General features: G+C 53.6%; 1 protein-coding gene across 1 annotated transcript; it reads right to left on the bottom strand.

Annotated features, from left to right (window-relative positions):
- Positions 1–10,223: 10,223 nt before the first annotated feature.
- On the bottom strand, positions 10,224–17,173 carry HLX (H2.0 like homeobox). Its single transcript, XM_038761285.1, has 4 exons — positions 16,675–17,173; positions 13,824–14,003; positions 12,944–13,128; positions 10,224–11,084 (listed from the first exon to the last, which is right to left on the bottom strand). The coding sequence occupies exons 1-4, from the start codon at positions 17,135–17,137 to the stop codon at positions 10,629–10,631; spliced, it is 1,284 nt and encodes a 427-aa protein (XP_038617213.1). The 5' UTR covers positions 17,138–17,173; the 3' UTR covers positions 10,224–10,628.
- Positions 17,174–18,132: the final 959 nt, after the last annotated feature.

The following is an 18,132-nucleotide window of genomic DNA, read 5'->3' on the forward strand; positions in this document are numbered from 1 at the left end:
TTTACCCAAGATCACATAAGCGTCCGAACTCTTTTGTCATGAGAAAGTGGTTGGAACTGGGAAAGAATCGCAATGCGGGGGAGCGACGGTGCTGCATTTGCGCGGACCTTGCTCATCTGCTTCCTGCCTTTGTGTTTGTTTATTTATTGGTGGAGGGTTTTTTTTAAAAATGTCATTTGTTAAGCCCTTACTATGTGTCAAGCACCGTTCTTAGAAGTTAATCAGTTAATCAGGCCGGATACAGTTGCCCTGCGCTCTGCATACAGTAAGCTCTCAATAATTACGATTGATGGGTTGTAACGCCCATATTACTGAGAGTTCGGTGGGGGTTTTTAGCCTCTGGGTTCAGGTTTAATCGTGTTATAAATGTCCCAGTTACAACTAAAGACAATCTGTCCATGTGCACAGTGTGGTCACGCATTTTCTGTTCATCCTGGACACGATAAGACAAAGTCTTAGGCAAGACTGTAAGCTCGTTGTGGGGAGGGAACGTGTCTACCAACTCTGTTGTGTTGTAATCTCTCGAACTCTTATTACATTGCTCTGCATTTAGTAAGCTCTCAATGAATCCCGTTGATTGATTGACAAGTCTGCATCTGAACTGAAAACTGGGAGTTAATTGATAAGGACATATTGGTATGGCGCCCTGCTATCAAAAATGGAGTGGCTGTCAGCAAAAGTTTCATATGGAAAGAGAGACGGAGGCTAAAGAGAAATCAGCTCCAAGCGCTACACACATTAAGGACGACAAAAAAGGGAGACAATGCTTTTGTGTGTCCAGTGTGGACAGGACTGTGGAAAATGCGTTGGCCTCACTTAAGTGTGGCACTCACACTTAAAAGTAAACTTCATCCTCAGTGAGGTCTTCTTCGAATAGGAAGGACAAGTATTTATGTTCATCCCGGTAGCATCGTTTTCAAAAAAAAAAAAGATGAACGGATGGTTGGATGGATTGATAGATGGATGGATGGTCAGACTTAAACAATGTATTTGTTTCGTGCCCTTTCCAAAGACCGCCAAAAGTAGTGACGACGACGACGATAACATTTGTTGAGTGCCAAGAGCAAAAAGTTTGCTGTGCAGGGCTGTGGCTTCAGTGAGATTCTCATGAACTGTTGTGAGATTCTCAAGACATAGGACGGTTCCTGAGACCCCGCTGTTTGGCAGACTGAGGGGAGAGGGCTCGGGGATTCCCGTCGCAACCGTGTCAACTCTATGGGGACAATGGAGAGCTTTGGGCCCGCGAGTTTCCAGCTATGGATGAGTTATCATCCACGTTTTTCTAGGCGGGGCTTCCTGCCTCGCTTTACCCAGGTCTTCGGTAACACCTCAGATTTTCCGACCCGTCTAGGGAAGGGCTGGGAGTATCCGAGTGAAGCTGAAAAGACTCAGCATTGGATATACACACTTACAACTACAAGTGTATGCAAGTTGTGCTTTTGTGGGTGCGAATGTGTGAGGGTGGGGCTGAGTGAGTGTGTATGTGTCCTGGAGTGTCGACGTTTAAGCTGGACTCGTGTGTGTGTGTGTGTGTGTGTGTGTGTGTGTGTGTGTGTGTGTACAGGGGAAGGTGATTGTGTCGCGCGTGTACAGTGCTCTGCATAGAGTAAGAGCTCAATAAATAGCATTGATTGATAAGGCGTTTCATACCTCACTGCCCAGGCTACCCAACTCAAATAGCGTGGCTTAGTGGAAAGAGAACTCAGGCCTGGGAGTCAGAGGACGTGGGTTCTAATCCCGGCTCCTCCACTTGTCTGCTGTGTGACCTTGGGTAAACAGTTTAACTTCTCTGTGCCTCAGTTACCTCATCTGTAAAATAGGGATTAAGACTGTGAGCCCCACGTGGGACAACCTGATTACCTTGTAATAATAATAATAATAATGATGGTATTTGTTAAACGCTTACTATGTGCCAAGCACTGTTCTAAGCGCTGGGGGGATACAAGGTGATCAAGCTTGTCCCACGTGGGGCTCACAGTCTTAGTCCCCATTTTACAGAGGAGGGAACTGAGGCCCAGAGAAGTTAAGTGACTTGCCCAAGGTCACACAGCTGGCAAGTGGTGGAGCCGGGATTCGAACCCATGACCTGTGACTCCCAAGCCCGTGCTCTTTCAGCTGAGCCACACTACTTCTCTTGTATCTACCCCAGCGCTTAGAATAGTGCTTGGAGCATAGTAAGCGCTTAACAAATATTATTATTATTATTATTATTATTATTATTATTATTATTATTATTATTATATGCCATCAGAAATAGAAGATCTCCTCAGGCCGCCCCCAATCAAGGCTAAACCTGATTCCCCAAGAGGCCGGGCTAGGCTCCGGTTTCAACCAGGTGGTGCCGATCAGTCCCCTGCTCCCGCCCCCCAACCCCCCTCCCTCTCTCTAAGCAGGGGTCCCCCGAGGTCACCCCCGCACCCTGCCCCTCCAGCAGAACCTTCCAGCGAACGGGCGGGGGTGGAAGGCAAGAGAGGCCACCTCCACCCCGCGCCCCCCGGGATTGCTGCGCCTAGGGACAGAGACCACTCTTGTCTGTGGCTAATCCCGCTCCGGGGGACTGGGTGGGGGGAAAAGAAGCAGCGTGGCTTAGTGGCAAGAGCACAGGATTGAGAGTCAGAGGGAGTGGGCTCTAATCCCGTCTCCACCACTTGTTTGCTGTGTGGACTTGGACATGCCACTTAACTTCTCTGTGCCTCAGTCACCCCATCTGTAAAATAATACAGCCCATGTGAGCCCCATGTGAGACAATCTGATAACCTCATATCTACCCCAACGCTTAGAACAGTGCCTGGCACATTCATTCATTCAATCAATCGAAGTTATTGAGCGCTTACTGTGTGCAGAGCACTGTACTAAGCCCTTGATAGTAGGCGCTTCACAAATACCATAATTATTGTAAGGGGATGTGGATGAGAAGAGGATGGAGAGGGGATGGGGGCGGGACCGGCATCCCCCAGATACCCAAACTTCGGGAAGCGGGAGAGCCCTAAGAGAAGGAAAGCCCTGCTGAAAGCTCACCTCCTCCAGGAGGCCTTCCCAGACTGAGCCCCCCTTTTCCTCTGCTCCTCCTCTCCCCATCGCCCCTACTCCCTCCTTTTGCTCTACCCCACTCACAGCTCCACAGCACTTGTGTATATATGAACATATTTATTATTCTATTAATTGTATTAATTATTTGTATATGTCTATAATTCTAGTTATTTATATTGATGCTATTGATGCCTGTCTATGTGTTTTGTTGTCTGTATCCCCCTTTCTAGACTGTGAGCCCGTTGTTGGTTGGGGATTGTCTCTGTTGCCGAGTTGTACTTTCCAAGAGCTCAGTATAGTGCTCTGCACACAGTAGGCGTTCAATAAATACGTCTGAATGAATGAATGAATGGATGGATGAATGAATGGGTCTCCCCGGGCTTGTCACACTCCAAAGACGCTTTAGACTCCATTTTTTGAAAGAAAAGCGTCGACACACGCGACCCCCATTGATCGGATCATGACCTCGAGGCTCCTGAACCTGCTGGGGGGTGGAAGGGGAGGGGGAGACAGTCAGGTTCTCCTGGGAACACGTTGGGAGGGAGGGAATCGGGGGTGTGGGGGAAGAGAGATCAGTAGGGAGGAAGGGAAAGAGGCGGGAATGGGACGGGGGTGGGATGAACCGCGAACTCCCTCCTCATCCCGGCAGAGTTTGGGGGCGGGAGCGAAGTTTGCCACGTGGGGCTCACAGTCTTAATCCCCATTTTACAGATGAGGTCTCTGAGGTTTAGAGAGGTTAAATGACTTGCCCAAAGTCCCACAGCTGACAAGTGGCAGAGTCGGAATTAGAATCCACGACCTCTGACTCCTAAACACAGACTCTTTCCACTAAGCCACGCTGGGATGCGAGTTGACCCCGGGTTTCCAGAGACAGGGAGAGCCCTCCTCCTTATCCCACTAACCACGAAGAAATCCGGAGAGAAAGACTGTGGCTAGCCAGCAGCGGAGCCTCTTTGGCCCGGGGAGGAGGTAGGGGAAGGGGAAAAAAGGAGACATTTCGGAGCGTCTTTCTCCAAGTCCAAGAGAAACCCTGCAGTCCCTTCCGCGGGCGAGAACCCCCACGGCAGAGGCTGAGCCAGAAGCGGGCCTGAGGCCGGGCTTTATTGGAAGCCGGAGCTGTTTATCTAAGAAAGTGAATAAAGGTTTTGTGTAAACAGCCATTATTTCTGATGAGCGTTCAACGGCAATAAGGAGGGGGGGAGTTGGACTCCTTTTTTATGCGTGTGTATAAGGAGAGACTGTGGCCAAAGTTGACGTTTTGGAGATTGCAATTTGTCTTGTGGACGCCAGCCAGTCCGGGGGCATAACCTCGAAGGTGGGTGGGGGTGGAGAGGAAGATGTGCGTCCCACACGGGAGCGTGTACACCAATGTACCGTGAGCGTGTGGCGGTTGGTGTTCGCGTCCCCGCGAGCGCAAATCCAACGGCAGAGAGCTCCATCGAAATCCCAGTCCCTTATTTGCATTTAAAACTGATCTTCAAAGGGGCCGGGTCCTCATCGGGCTTAATCAGTCCCTGTGGATTTGGGGGGTGGTCCGTTCTGGGCCAAGCATGCGTCTGCGCGACTAAATGATCCGGATAATTCAACCGAATAATAATAATGTTGGTATTGGTTAAGCGCTTACTATGTACCAAGCGCTTGGAGAGCTTGAGAAGCAGCGTGGCTCAGCGGAAAGAGCCCGGGCTTTGGAGTCAGAGTTCATGGGTTCAAATCCCGGCTCCGCCAACTGTCAGCTGTGTGACTTTGGGCAAGTCACTTCACTTCTCTGGGCCTCAGTTACCTCAACTGTAAAATGGGGATTAAGACTGTGAGCCCCCGTGGGACAACCTGATCACCTTGTAACCTCCCCAGCGCTTAGAACAGTGCTTTGCACACAGTAAGCGCTTAATAAATGCCATTATTATTATTATATGCAGCGGAAACGGTTCCTTCTGGCCGCAAACGTACGAATAAATGTATCTTTCGGCTCTGGGTGATTCGGCTAAATTTCCGAGGGAACCGCAACTCGATGCGTTTCATTCATTCATTCATTCAATCGTCTTTATTGAGCGCTTATTGTGTGCAGAGCACTGTACTAAGCGCTTGGGAAGTACAAATCGGAAACAGAGACGGTCCCTACCCAACAACGGGCTCACAGTCTCTATTTCTAAGATGCGGATCAGAAACCCGGGCCCCCAGCGCGCCCCCACAACACTGCCTCCTCCTCCCTAGCCTCCTCCCTAACAAACAAACACACCCTCGCCATCAAATTAATTTGACTGGGCGGGGGAGGGGAGGAGGGGGTCCCGTTTGGGACGGTGGATTAACCCATTGGGCTTTCTGTCTCTGTTTGCGGGCGGCTGGGGCTGGGCTGGGTTTAATTTCCTTCCAGACCGCAATCCTCCCTGGCTGAATCGCCAGCCTGTTCGTTCCCTGGGTTTCATGGTAAATGCCAGCTCCTCCCGGGGGCCGGAGATTCGATGTCACCCTCCGTGACCGCCCCCCAGTCCACGCCCCGGGGGGACCCCAAGGGGGAGTGCAGCAGGAGAGAGGGATGGGGGAGAGAAAGGACCCGGCAAAGCGCTTCGACGGATAAATCAGTGTCTCTCCTGTTTTTCTGCTCTCTCCCTGTCTGATTCCCTGCTCATCCTGGCTGAACGCCCTCCTCCACCAGCCCGGACACTCCAGGGAGGAGTTACCAGCTGAGGGAGATCAGGAGCTAACACTCTGGACTCAGGAGGGATAATGAACCGGGGAAAAGGTATGGAGAGAGAGAAGGAGGAGGACCATCTCCCGCCGTGAAGGGGGAGGAGGAGACGCCAAAGGGTTGAATCCTGTTCCACCGCTCTCGTCAAGCCCTAACGGACTGGATTTATCCCCCCTCCTCCACCGAGTGCCCCCAAATCAGGGTCGGGCTTCATTTCGGGGTTCCGAAGGCGCCCCGGGCCGAAGTAATATTAGACTGTCATCAGGTGAAATTCCCCACATCCCCTGTTCCCATTGCCTCTAACGCTCCAGGAATCTGACACACGAAACCAACAGAAAGGCCACGTGGCTTTAGTCACAATAGTACCCACCTGAGACCGTTTGGGAGTTACCATCCCCTTCCATCCTCCCTCCTGGAGACAGGGGACTACCCCAGGTGGCCCCTAGAAACCCCGATTTCTGTACCTGGTGAAAACCAAATAATGAATCCAGCAGCAGAAGAAGGGATGGTGATCAGAGACAGTGGTGAGCCGGAGCCGTGGGAGACGTGCATTTCCCTTACAGGTATTGGTTTGGGATGAATCCTGTTTCAGTTACTGGATGAATCGGGAGCAAAAATAGGAAAAATAAACAAACAAGTTCCTTCCTCAGTAACAGAACTTTAGTTGGGGAGGGCCGGGGGGGGGGGTTCTTTTATCTGGAAAACAAAAGCAGCAATTGCTTCCATTTTCCTTTTCCCTGGCCAGGGGAAGTGATGGCTCACGGTAGTGGAGGCATTGGCACCAATTAAAGGTAGCCCAAAGCGACGGAGTGGTCGCCGCGGGAAGGCAAAGGGTGGTTTGCGATTCGAGGAGCCATCATCCCCCTTCGACTCCGGTCCATGCCGCAGCAGCGGGAGCCGGGAGCCGGGAGCCGGGAGCCGGGAGCCATCCCACCCCGCCTCGGCCTCTGATTTCTTCGCCCTAGAATTAAGCGGGGCCGGGGGATCCGCCACATGCCTTCAGAACTACTGCGGCGTCCGAGCTGAATACCTTGTGTTTTAAGCACAGCTCTTGGCCCATGGTAAACGCTTAATAAATATCAGTATTAATAATTTGTGTTTGCTTCTCTCCACGATTTGATCAGGGGCAACCGGCGGGAGTGACATGAAATTAACATCATTTACCACCACCGCCTCCCTCCCCTCTCCTTCCCTGATGGCGATTTTTCTTTTTGGTATTTGTTAAGTGCTTACTAGGTGCCAGGCACTGTTCTAAGCGGTGGGTGGATACAAGGTAATCAGGTTGGACATAGTGTATGTCCCACGGGGGCTCACAGTCTTAATCCCCATTTTACAGATGAGGCACCTGAGGCATGGAGAAGTTAAGTGACTTGTCCAAGGGGCGGACTCGGAATTAGAACCCAGATTCTTTCTTACTCCCAGGCCCGTGCTCTATCTACGACGCCACGCTGCTTCTGAACTCGTATCCCATAAAGGATGCCCCAGGGTTTTTCAAGGTTGTTAGCGTATCTCCAGGACCCAATCCCCCTCTTTCAAGCCCGTCTCAGTTCCGAATGGAAAAGAGAGACAATAACAATAATAATCATGATGATAATGATATTTGTTAAGCGCTTACTATGTGCCAAGCACTGTTCTAAGCGCTGGAGTAGATACAAGGTAATCGGGTTGCCTCACGTGGGGCTCGCACTCAATCCCCATTTTACAAATGAGGCAACTGAGGCACAGAGAAGTAAAGTGACTGGCCCAAAGTCACACAGCTGATAAATGGCGGAGTGCTGGGATTAGAACCCATGGCCTCTAACTCCCAAATCCGTGCTCTTGCCACTACGTACACAAGTTCTGCTGTCTGTCCCTGCGTGACTGGCCATCTCTCCTTCCTCTCCCTTCCCCATAAAGGTTTGGTCAATCGAGGAGCCTCGCCTTCTCCTCCAAACGCGCCTTCCTAGCTTTCTCCATCCCTTCTCCAAGCGCCAACCCGAACCTCGCGTTTTCGGCAGGATCAGCCCGAAGACAAGAACGGCAAAACCTGAAGGGATCGTGGCTGTGTTCGTCTTCCTTCGAAAGGCCGGAGCTCCCAGACCTAGTCGAGACAGTCGTGGATCTCCTGGCTCCCTTGGAAGTCTGCTCGGCCCCTGTGCTCTAAATCCCACATGTTGGCCTTAATTTAGAAAATAAATTTATGTCTCTAAAATGCAATTATTTTCTACGGTTGTTTTTTTTTAGACCAGAGGTTGTTCTCGGATGAAAATAACTAGAAATAAAATCGGAAAACGAAGCTGCCTTTTCACTGCACCTAAGGACGGACCCTTGAACAGTGATTGTTTCCCCATCCCATGCACCTTCTTCCCTGGCATATGCACGGGAGCCCCCCAGATTCCTGGAGTGCTGCTCGGGAGATTGTCGGAAACCGGAGGCCAAATTGCAAGAGTCTGAGTGGGGCCGGTGAATTTGTACGGTTGCTGCTCCTTGAAACAGAAAAGCAGAGCTCGTCTTGCTATGGGATATTTTTTGAATTGTTTTTACTAACATTCCCTCTTAATTTTCTGGGATCGTTAGGTGCTTCAACCATCTCCTTCCCCATCCTCTCTTTCCTGGTCTTGAAAATATTATTTTAAAGTGATTTAACGGGGCGCGGGAAGGAGCTTAGCCCAGAGCCCAGACCCTACAGCACAGCCCAGAGCCCCAAAGAAGTGTAAGATAGAGAAGCAGCGTGGCGAGATGGATAGAGCAAGAGCCTGGAAGTCAAAACACCTGGGTTCTAATCCCAGCTCAGTCACTTGTCTGCTGTGTGACTTCGGGCAAGTTGCTTCCCTTCTCTGGGCCTCAGTTACCTCATAAGCAAAATGGGAATTAATGTGAGCCCCTGTGGAACGTGGGCTGTGTCCAGCCTGATTCCTTTGTAACTTACCCCAGCGCTTAGATCAGTGCCTAGCACATGTTAAGCTCTTAAAAATACCATGAAAATTAAAATTAAAAAATCAATCCTCTGGAGCCTCAAGTTCCAGAGAACGAGGGGGACGAAGATCCGAACTGGAGGGCGGGGGTCGAGGGGAAGGGGGAAGAGAAAATAAATTCCCCAGGCTCCGAATGGGCCTTCCTGCTCTACGGTTTTGCCTGTGCTGGCTCTGTATTTCCTCAGTTTTTCCGGGAACTCGCCCTTCCTCTTCCCCGCTCCCAGAAATCTAAGAATCGGTACCGTCCCCCGGCCCAAGACTTCAGCGGAACAAGCATGTTTCTCTGCCTCTCGTCCCTCCTCGACCCCTACTTCTCTCTCTCTCTCTCTCTCCTTCCTTCTCTCCCTTCCCCCTGCTTGTCTGCTTCCCTTCTCCTCTCCCTCTCTCAAGAACTCTCGCCTCCTTCCATCCCTTCGTCCCCCCTGCTGGAGGGTGGGGAGGCCCGGAGCGAAGTCAAGACCGCCTATTAAAAGCAATTTAGAATTGAAATCCCCCCCCCCCCCCGCCTCCGAGCATTTTTATTAAAAGAGACTCCAGGTACTCTTCTCACTAGGATGGGTTGGGGTGTCCGCACCCCCAAGGTGCTTAGGGGATGGGGGCAGGCGGCCCGGGGCGGCGTTTCGTGCCTAGGAAACCCCTTCGACATTTTCCCACTGGCCCGGGACGCTCGGCGGCTTCTGGCGGAGCGGGAAGGGTTAGTCATGGCACGTTAATTAATTCATTAACATGTCTAACTCTCTCCAACCACCTAAAGCATGCGCAGCCAGTGCTTGCTAAACTCATTTTATGAGAGCACTTGTTGATGGCTTAACGGTGGGCGGGCAGGGTTACACTTTGCAAACCCCCTCCTCAGCCTGCTCGCTTCACCCTTACGGTGCTCTCTTCGACTACTATCGGTCCCCTCCCTCCTCCTGCCTCTGACCTCTTGCCTCCTCTCTCCAGCCTTCAGCCTCATTCATTCAATCGTATTTATTGAGCGCTTACTGTGTGCAGAGTACTGTATTAAGCGCTTGGGAAGTACAAGTCGGTAACATATACAGACGGTCCCTACCCAACAACGGGCTCACAGTCTAGAGCCTCCTCACTCCACCCTCCACTCTCTAGCCTCCAGCCTCCTCTCTCCAGCCTCCAGCCTCCTCCCTCCACCTTCCAACTTGCTCCTTTCAGCTTCCAACCTTCTCCCTTCAGCTCAACTTTCTCTCTCCAGCCTCCTGCATCCTCTCTCCCGCTTCCAGCCTCTTCCCTCTCGCCTTCTGCCCCGTGCCGAGTCCCTCCACCCCTTGTTCTTGCTTTTTAGACGATTCTGGGGCTCCTCTAGGCTGTTCTACCTGTTCTACTTCAGATTCTTTTCGCCAGTGAAACTTCTTCTCTCCCCGAGTCCCGTTACTTCGGCGAAAGGGCCCTCCTGCCCCTCCCGGGCTCCTCCCCGGACCCGCTCCCGGCCGTTGACGGTGACGGTGACCCCTGACCCGCCGCACCGCTCCGGGCCCGGCCTCCGGCCCACCAGGCGCAGGCGGGTTTTACAAACCGTAATAAACATTTTATTTACAGGGATTTGGTTTTCCTCAGTGCAGCAACGTGTTGGCCGGAGTTTAGAAAGCGACGCCAGCCGTCGGGCGCCGGGGCGGTTCACAGTGAGAGCTGATGCGGGAAGGCCTGGTTTTGAGGGGGAGAACCAGTGTCTGCCTGGGCGTCTCCCGTCCCCCCGGAGCCCCCGGCCCCGCGGCAGACTATGTACAAAAGAGGTCCCGCGGGCCCGAGGCCCGCCGGGCTGCGGAGTAAAGTCCAGGGACCCGCTCCATCCGAGACATAAATTAGCAAGAGTCCAGGGGAGTCGGGTGGGAGTGAGGGTCCGGGGCGTGGGCGGCCAGTTGGGCCCTTTCCCCTCTGTGGCCCGGCCGGCCCGTGTCCAGTCCCGTCCTGTCCCGTCCCGTCCCGTCCCGTCGGGTCCCGGCTCCCTACAGGGCGGGCGGTTGGGGAGGGGGCGGCTGCGGGGTCTCGGCTTGGGCTGCGGGCGGAGGCGGGGTCCGGTCGAGCTCCGGGCCGCAGCTGGGGGGCCCGGGGGGCCCGGGGGTGCAGGCCGCGCCGGACGACGAGGACGAGGACGAGGACGAAGAGGAGGGCGAGGAGGACGAGGAGGACGAGGAGGACTTGATGACGCTGGTCTGGTGCAGGGGCGGCTCGGGCCCCTCAGTCCTTTCCGAGTCGCTGGGCGCCAGGTCCAGCAGGGAGTCGGGGTCGCTGGAGAAGCTGTCGCCGTCGGAGCGGCTGGGGCTCCGCTCCTCCCGCTCGCCGCCCGCCGTCGGGACCCCGCCGCCCGCCTTCTCCGCCGGCTCCTTCTCCTTGTCCTTCTGCGCCTGGGCTTCCTTCGAGTGGCGCCACTTCATCCGCCGGTTCTGGAACCAGACCTTCACCTGCCGAGCCAAACACCCGCTCGGGGTCACGAGGGGCCCAGCAGGGGACACCAGCGACTGATCCCCCCCCACCACCACCACCACCACCACCGGACCCGCGGAGGGACCACGACCTGGGCCCGGGAAGGGACACACACACACACACACACACACACACACACACACACACGCCCGGACTCTCTCCCCACCCTGTCCTCCTTCCAGAATTGAGGCCTTGGTCCTCACTGGAGGAGGATTCAGGGGTCCGTGCCACCTCCGGGGCTGGGGATGCTTGTCGTTACTCTTTAGGGCGAGGTGCTACATCACCATCACCGTGGGCGTTTTCGTCTCTGGAGTGGCCAGTGGCCCGTGGCTCCCTCCCCTGAGCCCGGCCAGGACCCCAGCATTTAGGGACCCCCGGGGACTCCCTCCCCCCCCCCCCCGCAGGGCGCGGGAGAGGGGAGGTGACCGAAATTCTGGTTGATGCCAGTCCTCTGGATGACAGCCAGGGACCCGGGGCGGGGAGGGAGGGGCGAGAAGCCGCCCACAAGGTTCAGTATAACGCGCTGCGGAGCCTTCTCGCCCGCCCTCGGGACCTTTCCTTCGCGTGGTAGGGCCGAGAGACCGATAAGGGTCCGCTCAGGTCCCCGCTGGCCTGATAAACTAATCCCTCTGGGGGATCGGGAAACGCTGGAATTAAAAATCCAAAAGGAAGGAGCGTATAGAAATAGATAAATGATCCCCCGTAGGACGTCCTACGTTCACAAGAGCTCTAGCTTCCCTTTTAAAAATAACATCCACAGCTGGTGGAAAACGGACTCGGTCGGCCAGAGAGATGGAGGGAGAGGGAGGGAGAGGGAGAGGGAGAAAGGAGACAGGAGGAAAAGAGGGACAGAGACCTAGAGAGAGACAGGCGAAAGGAGGGCTTACGATCTAAAATGCAAAGCGAGAAGATGGAGAGAACCTTCCTTCTGCTCCTCGAAGCCATGTAACAAGGGACATTAATTTCGGTTTAGAATTAAAGCCCAATACGCTAAAATCTAGTTTTGCTTATAATATTCCACAATAAAACTGTAAAAATAATCTCCTTTTGGTTTTGTAGAGTTTGGGTTTTGGTGGGTTTTTTTTTTTTTTTTTTTGAGGAGCTGGGGCCTGGTGAACGGCCTCTGCGTATTTTAAGAAAAGCATGAACCAGGATTTTTTTCTTCTTCTTCTTCTTCTTCAGGAAACTGGGTGTTGCTTCAGAGACCACAGCGTTAGAGAATCGGGCCGGCTGCGGCGCATCTCCCCGCGGACTACTCGCAGAAAAGGGGTGAATAATGCCGTTTGAAGCGATGTTTTCACTTCCTCCCAGTTAAGGATTTCACAATCCAGCACCAGCAGAAGCAGAAAAAGGGGAGGAGGAAGAGGAGAAGGAAGAGGAGGAGGAGGAGGAGGAGAAAGAGGAGGAGAAACGGCTCATGTTTTATTGGTTTTTATCTTTGAAATAAAACTGCCTCCTACGGCGAGTTGCAGGGCCCGTCAATTCCCTTTCCCTCGGCCTATACGCTTTCTTGGTGGTACTTTGCACTCTTTGCCGCACTAACACCCAAAGTATATTGGCGTAATTGCCCAGGGGGTCGCTAGACCTTTTTCCGTCTTTAATTTCCTCTCTGTCCTCCTCCCCTTGGCCTCAATTTTCGCAACAAGAAGCGTGAAATCCAAGATTTGTTGTTTCAACAGGGAGGAAATGCTTAATATGTTTTCGCCGTCAGCATCCAGTGTGAGCTAACGGAGGGGCTGAGTCAGGGGGACAGGGGGAAGGAGGAGGCTTGTGGGAGCCAGACTCTTAAGACCCCTCTCAAAATTGTCTGCCCCCACGGTCCGCGAGAGGTCCTTACTTGAGCGTCCGTAAGACCCAGCATCGCGGCCAGCTGCTTTCTGTCCGGCTTGGTGACATATTTCTGAATTTCGAATCTTTTCTCCAAACCTTTCCTCTGCAGGTTAGAAAAAACGGCCCGGGACCAGGAGCGCTTCCTTTTATACGTCTGAGGCATTGTGTCTTTAGTTAGAACGGCGTAAGGACCTGTGGGTTTGGAGAAAGGGTGGGGGAGAGGGAAGGGAAAATAAGCAGAGGGGAAGAGAGTGGAGAGGCCTAGTTATTAATAAACACACGGGAGCAGAGGGGTGAGGGCAATTAGAGACGCTTAAATAAATATAAAAGCGGCAGAGGGCCCAGCTCTATAGAGAAGGCCCATTGCCGGGACTCTCAGTTCTCTTGCCAAGCAGTGACCACGCAATTGGGCAACTTTGCCTGATTGAGGCGATTATTTAAAAAGTTGCTAAATATACAGCTTTTCCAGAGTCGTGGTAAAAATCCAACAAACTCCACTTGGTACCATTCTATAGGGCTGTCGACTAACGGGCCGCCTAACTCGACTGCTGTCTCTAGGGCCTCCCGTCAGCGCCCACTCCATTCACCTCTCGGACTTCCAGCCACTCTTCTCCCCAGTAACAACCCTCTTTACTGGGTCACTGGGGGAAAATCTTCCAATTTCCAGCATCTTCCCTCAGCCCGATAGCCCCACACCTCCCGTCCACGGTGGGCGGTGGGGAGGGGGAAAGGAGGGAGAAAGAGCTCTTGGAGGTTGGCCTCTCTGACTGTCCGTCTGCCTGACTGCCTTCGGCCTTCCTTTTTTTCCCCCCCTTCTCCGGACCTGAGCTGGGGCAGAAGTGACTCCAGGGGTGATGCAGTGGGGGGAGAGAGGGCGCGTTCGGTACCTGGAAAAGTGTCTTGAAACTGGTGCTGCACTGAACTTCTCGGGGTTGTGTTTAAGGGACCCAGGAGAGCAGAGGCCTCGTTAATGGGATCTAGAGACGCGAAGAACTGGCCGGCGGCGGGTTGCAGGGCAGGGAGGTGAACCCCGGTTTGTCGGCTGGTGGTTAGTAAGGAAGTGAGATCTGGGAGCACAGGAACAAGGAGATCCGCGTTACACGCAAGCAAATCCACACACCCCGAGCAAGACTATTATTTTTCTTTCCCCTCGTTTCCTCTAGTTTGTCTATCCGGAGAAGCGGCTGCATGGACGAGTTTACCTGAGTCTTTCTTATGTGGCCCTTTCTCTCCTTCCTCACTCCTTCCCATAATTTTATTACATCGTAATTATCTGCATATCATCCAAGTCCTTTAAATGAACTAACGGCTTTCTCTCTCTCTCTCTCTCTCTCTCTCTCTCTCTCTCTCTCTCTCTCTCTCTCTCTCTCTCTCTCTCTCTCCCTTTCCTAAACACAATCCCCTTCCTTCTACAAAATCAAAGGCCTTTGAATGGCTAGACGGTCCGTGAGTGTCGGGAAATTATATTTAGAACATCCCCATACACATACCAAAAAGAAAAAAATAAATATTTTTAAAACGGGATCTCCTTTTGTATATTTATACTACGTGTCTAAGGGGAACTGGGGTTGACACAGTCACGTATCAAAGCAAAAATCATACGTATCGGCAAAAAGTTTTCATGTACAGAGACTTCAGATTTCTTTCGACCACTTAACGCCGACATGGTAAGAACTTGTTATTTAGAGGAGGAGAAATCCATTCATTCCGTCATTCGATCGTATTTATTGGGCGCTTACTGTGCGCAGAGGACTGTATTAACCGCTTGGAAAGTATAGTACAGCGATAAAGAGAGAGAAATCCCTGCCCACAACGAGCTCAGAAGCTCGACGAGTTAAAAACGAATTCTCAGGAAATCTCGAGAAGGTATTCCTCTGTCTCTGCCTCTCTCTTTCTCTCCCCACAACCGCACCCCCGCACCCAGAAAGGCATCAAGGTCGCTGAAAAGGTTTGGAAATGGCGGAAAAAAAAATGATGGTATCTATCAATCGCTTACTATGTGCCAAACACTGTTCTAGGCGCCGAAATATGGCATCTGTTAAGGGCTATGTGCCAAGCACTGTTCTAAGCGCTGAAATATGGTATCTGCTGAGCGCTGACTAGATGCCAAGCGCTGTTCTAAGCGCTGGGATAGACACAGGGTAGTCAGGTTGTCCACATGGGGCTCACGGTCCCACCCCCGGTTTACGGATGGGGTCACTGAGGCCCAGAGAAGTGAAGTGGCTTGCCTAAATAATAATAATAATAATCATGATGGCGACTACGTGCCCAGCAGTGTTCTAAGCGCTGGTGGGGGGGGGGGGACACACACACACACACACAAGGTGATCAGGTTGTCCCACGTGGGGCTCACAGTCTTCATCCCCATTTTCCAGATGAGGTCACCGAGGCCCAGAGAAGTGAAGCGACTTGCCCAAAGTCACCCAGCTGACAAGAGGCGGGGTCGGGATTGGAACCCACGACCTCCGACTCCCGAGCCCGAGCTCTTTCCCCGGCTTCTCTAAATCATCATCATCATCATCAATCGTATTTATTGAGCGCTTACTATGTGCAGAGCACTGTACTAAGCGCTTGGGAAGTACAAATTGGCAACGTCTAGGGACAGTCCCTACCCAACAGTGGGCTCACAGTCTAAAAGAGCGGGCTCACAGTCTAAATGGATCGATCGTATTTATTTATCTCCATCCCCCCCATCTTACCTCCTTCCCTTCCCCACAGCACCTGTATATATGTATATATGTCTGTACATATTTATTACTCTATTTATTTATTTATTTTACTTGTACATATCCATTCTATTTATTTTATTTTGTTAGTCTGTTTGGTTTTGTTGTCTGTCTCCTCCTTTTAGACCGTGAGCCCACTGTTGGGTAGGGACTGTCTCTCTATGTTGCCAACTTGTACTTCCCAAGCGCTTAGTCCAGTGCTCTGCACATAGTAAGCGCTCAATCAATACGATTGATGATGACGATGAGGAGGAGGAGGAGCGCTTACTGTGTGCAGAGCACTGGACTAAGCGCTTGGGAAGTCCGAACATCTAGAGACGGTCCCGGCCCAACGGCGGGCTCACAGTGCAGAAAGTGGGCTCACCGAGTCCTTCAGAGGGGCGGGGGCGGGACTGGAACCCACGACTCGCTGGGTAGGGACTGTCTCTATATGTTGCCAGTTTGTACTTCCCAAGCGCTTAGTCCAGTGCTCTGCACATAGTAAGCTCTCAATAAATACGACTGATGATGATGATGATGATGATGAGCGCTTACTGTGTGCAGAGCACTGGACTAAGCGCTTGGGAAGTCCGAGTTGGCAACATCTAGAGACGGTCCCGGCCCAACGGCGGGCTCACGGTCCCGAAAGTGGGCTCACCGAGTCCTTCAGAGGGGTGGGGGCGGGACTGGAACCCACGACTCGCTGGTAGGGACTGTCTGTATATGTTGCCCATTTGTACTTCGATGATGATGATGATGATGATGATGAGCGCTTACTGTGTGCAGAGCACTGTACTAAGCGCTTGGGAAGTCCAAGTTGGCAACATCTAGAGACGGTCCCGGCCCAACGGCGGGCTCACAGTGCAGAAAGTGGGCTCACCGAGTCCTTCAGAGGGGCGGGGGCGGGACTGGAACCCACGACTGTCTCTCTGTGTTGCCCATTTGTACTTCCCAAGCGCTTAGTCCAGTGCTCCGCACACAGTAAGCGCTCAATACATACCATTGAGGACGCTGCCTGGCGCCGGAGACCTACCTCGCAGTGTGTTGCCCTCCTTGACCTTGGGGTCGAACTCGGCGGAGAGGATGCGGTCAATGCCGAATTTGAGGTCCTTGCTGGCGGGGGCCGGGGGGTGGGGGTGGGGGTGCGGGTGGGGATGGGGATAGGCGGCGGCCAGCGGGGACAGGCGGGCGGGGAAGCCGGGAGGGGGCTCGGGGGGCGCCGCCAGCGGGGTGGGGCGCAGCGGGGAGCCGCCGGGGAGTCCGTCCGCCGCCGGTCCGGCCTCCCCCACGGCCGCCTGCAGGATGTCGGCGATGCAGAAGGAAGGCTTCTTGGCGGCGCCGGGCTCCGGGGGGAAGGAGCAGCCGGGCGCGGGCGCGGGCGGGGGCGCGGGCGCGGGCACGGGCGGGGGCGCGTGCCCGCCGGCCGGGGAGCAGTAGGCCGCCGACCACAGGCTGAAGCCGGACGCGTAGAAGGGAGCCAGCCCCGCCGTGTACATCCTGCCCGCGCCCGCCTCGGCCCCTTCCCTTCTCCGCCGGACGGACGGGCGGACGGACCCTCGCTCCGGCCCGGGCTCCTCCCGGCAGAGACGGCGGGGCGGGGCGGCGGGGCGGGGGGACAACGGACCCGCGGGGCGGATCGTCCCCGCTCCGAGTTTAAAACAACAACCACCGTGGAAAGAAAAAATCATAAAAAAAAAAAATCTTCCCTCCGAAAAACTCCCCGGGTTTTGGCCGCGGCTCCGGAGTGGGCTCTGGGGTAGGACCTCGATCCGCGCGCTCATTGGCCCGCGCCGCGGCCAATGGGAGCGCGGGGGGGGCGCGCGACGAGGGAGGTGACGGCGGCTCTCCCGTCGCCTTGGCCACGCCCCCCCACACACACGAGGCCACGCCCCCCAGCGGCGGCTGCCTAAATGATAATGATGATCATAATAATAATGATGGCATTTGTTAAGCGCTTACTATGTGCAAAGCACTCTTCTAAGCGCTGGGGGGATACAAGGTCATCAGGTTGTCCCACGGGGGGCTCGCAGTCAACCCCCATTTTACAGACGAGGGAACTGAGGCCCAGAGAAGTGAAGTGACTTGCCCAAGGTCACACAGCTGACGATTGGCGGAGCCGGGATTTGAACCCACGACCACTGACTCCAAAGCGCGTGCTCTTTCCACGGAGCCACGCTGCTTCTCTCATCATCATCATCATCAATCGTATTGATTGGGCGCTTACTGTGTGCAGTCAGTCAATCAATCAATCGTATTTATTGAGCGCTTACTATGTGCAGAGCACTGTACTAAGCGCTTGGGAAGTACAAATTGGCAACACATAGAGACAGTGCTTTTAGACTGTGAGCCCACTGTTGGGTAGGGACTGTCGCTAGATGTTGCCAATTTGTGCTTCCCAAGCGCCTAGTCCAGTGCTCTGCACATAGTAAGCGCTCAATCAATACGATTGATGATGATGATGTGTGCAGAGCACTGGACTAAGCGCTTGGGA

This window comes from Tachyglossus aculeatus, chromosome 19 (genome assembly GCF_015852505.1).
Source record: "Tachyglossus aculeatus isolate mTacAcu1 chromosome 19, mTacAcu1.pri, whole genome shotgun sequence".
NCBI classification, from domain to species: Eukaryota; Metazoa; Chordata; class Mammalia; order Monotremata; family Tachyglossidae; genus Tachyglossus; species Tachyglossus aculeatus.

What these genes read in the sequence shown, in the direction of transcription:
- HLX (XM_038761285.1), bottom strand. Translation starts at nt 17,137, where the DNA reads ATGTACACGGCGGGGCTGGCTCCCTTCTACGCGTCCGGCTTCAGCCTG. An exon ending in GGAGGGCAACACACTGCGAG is followed by an intron (nt 14,004 to 16,674) that starts GTAGGTCTCCGG and finishes CTGTGCTCCCAG; the next exon opens with ATCTCACTTCCTTACTAACC. An exon ending in TGGGTCTTACGGACGCTCAA is followed by an intron (nt 11,085 to 12,943) that starts GTAAGGACCTCT and finishes TTGGCTCGGCAG; the next exon opens with GTGAAGGTCTGGTTCCAGAA.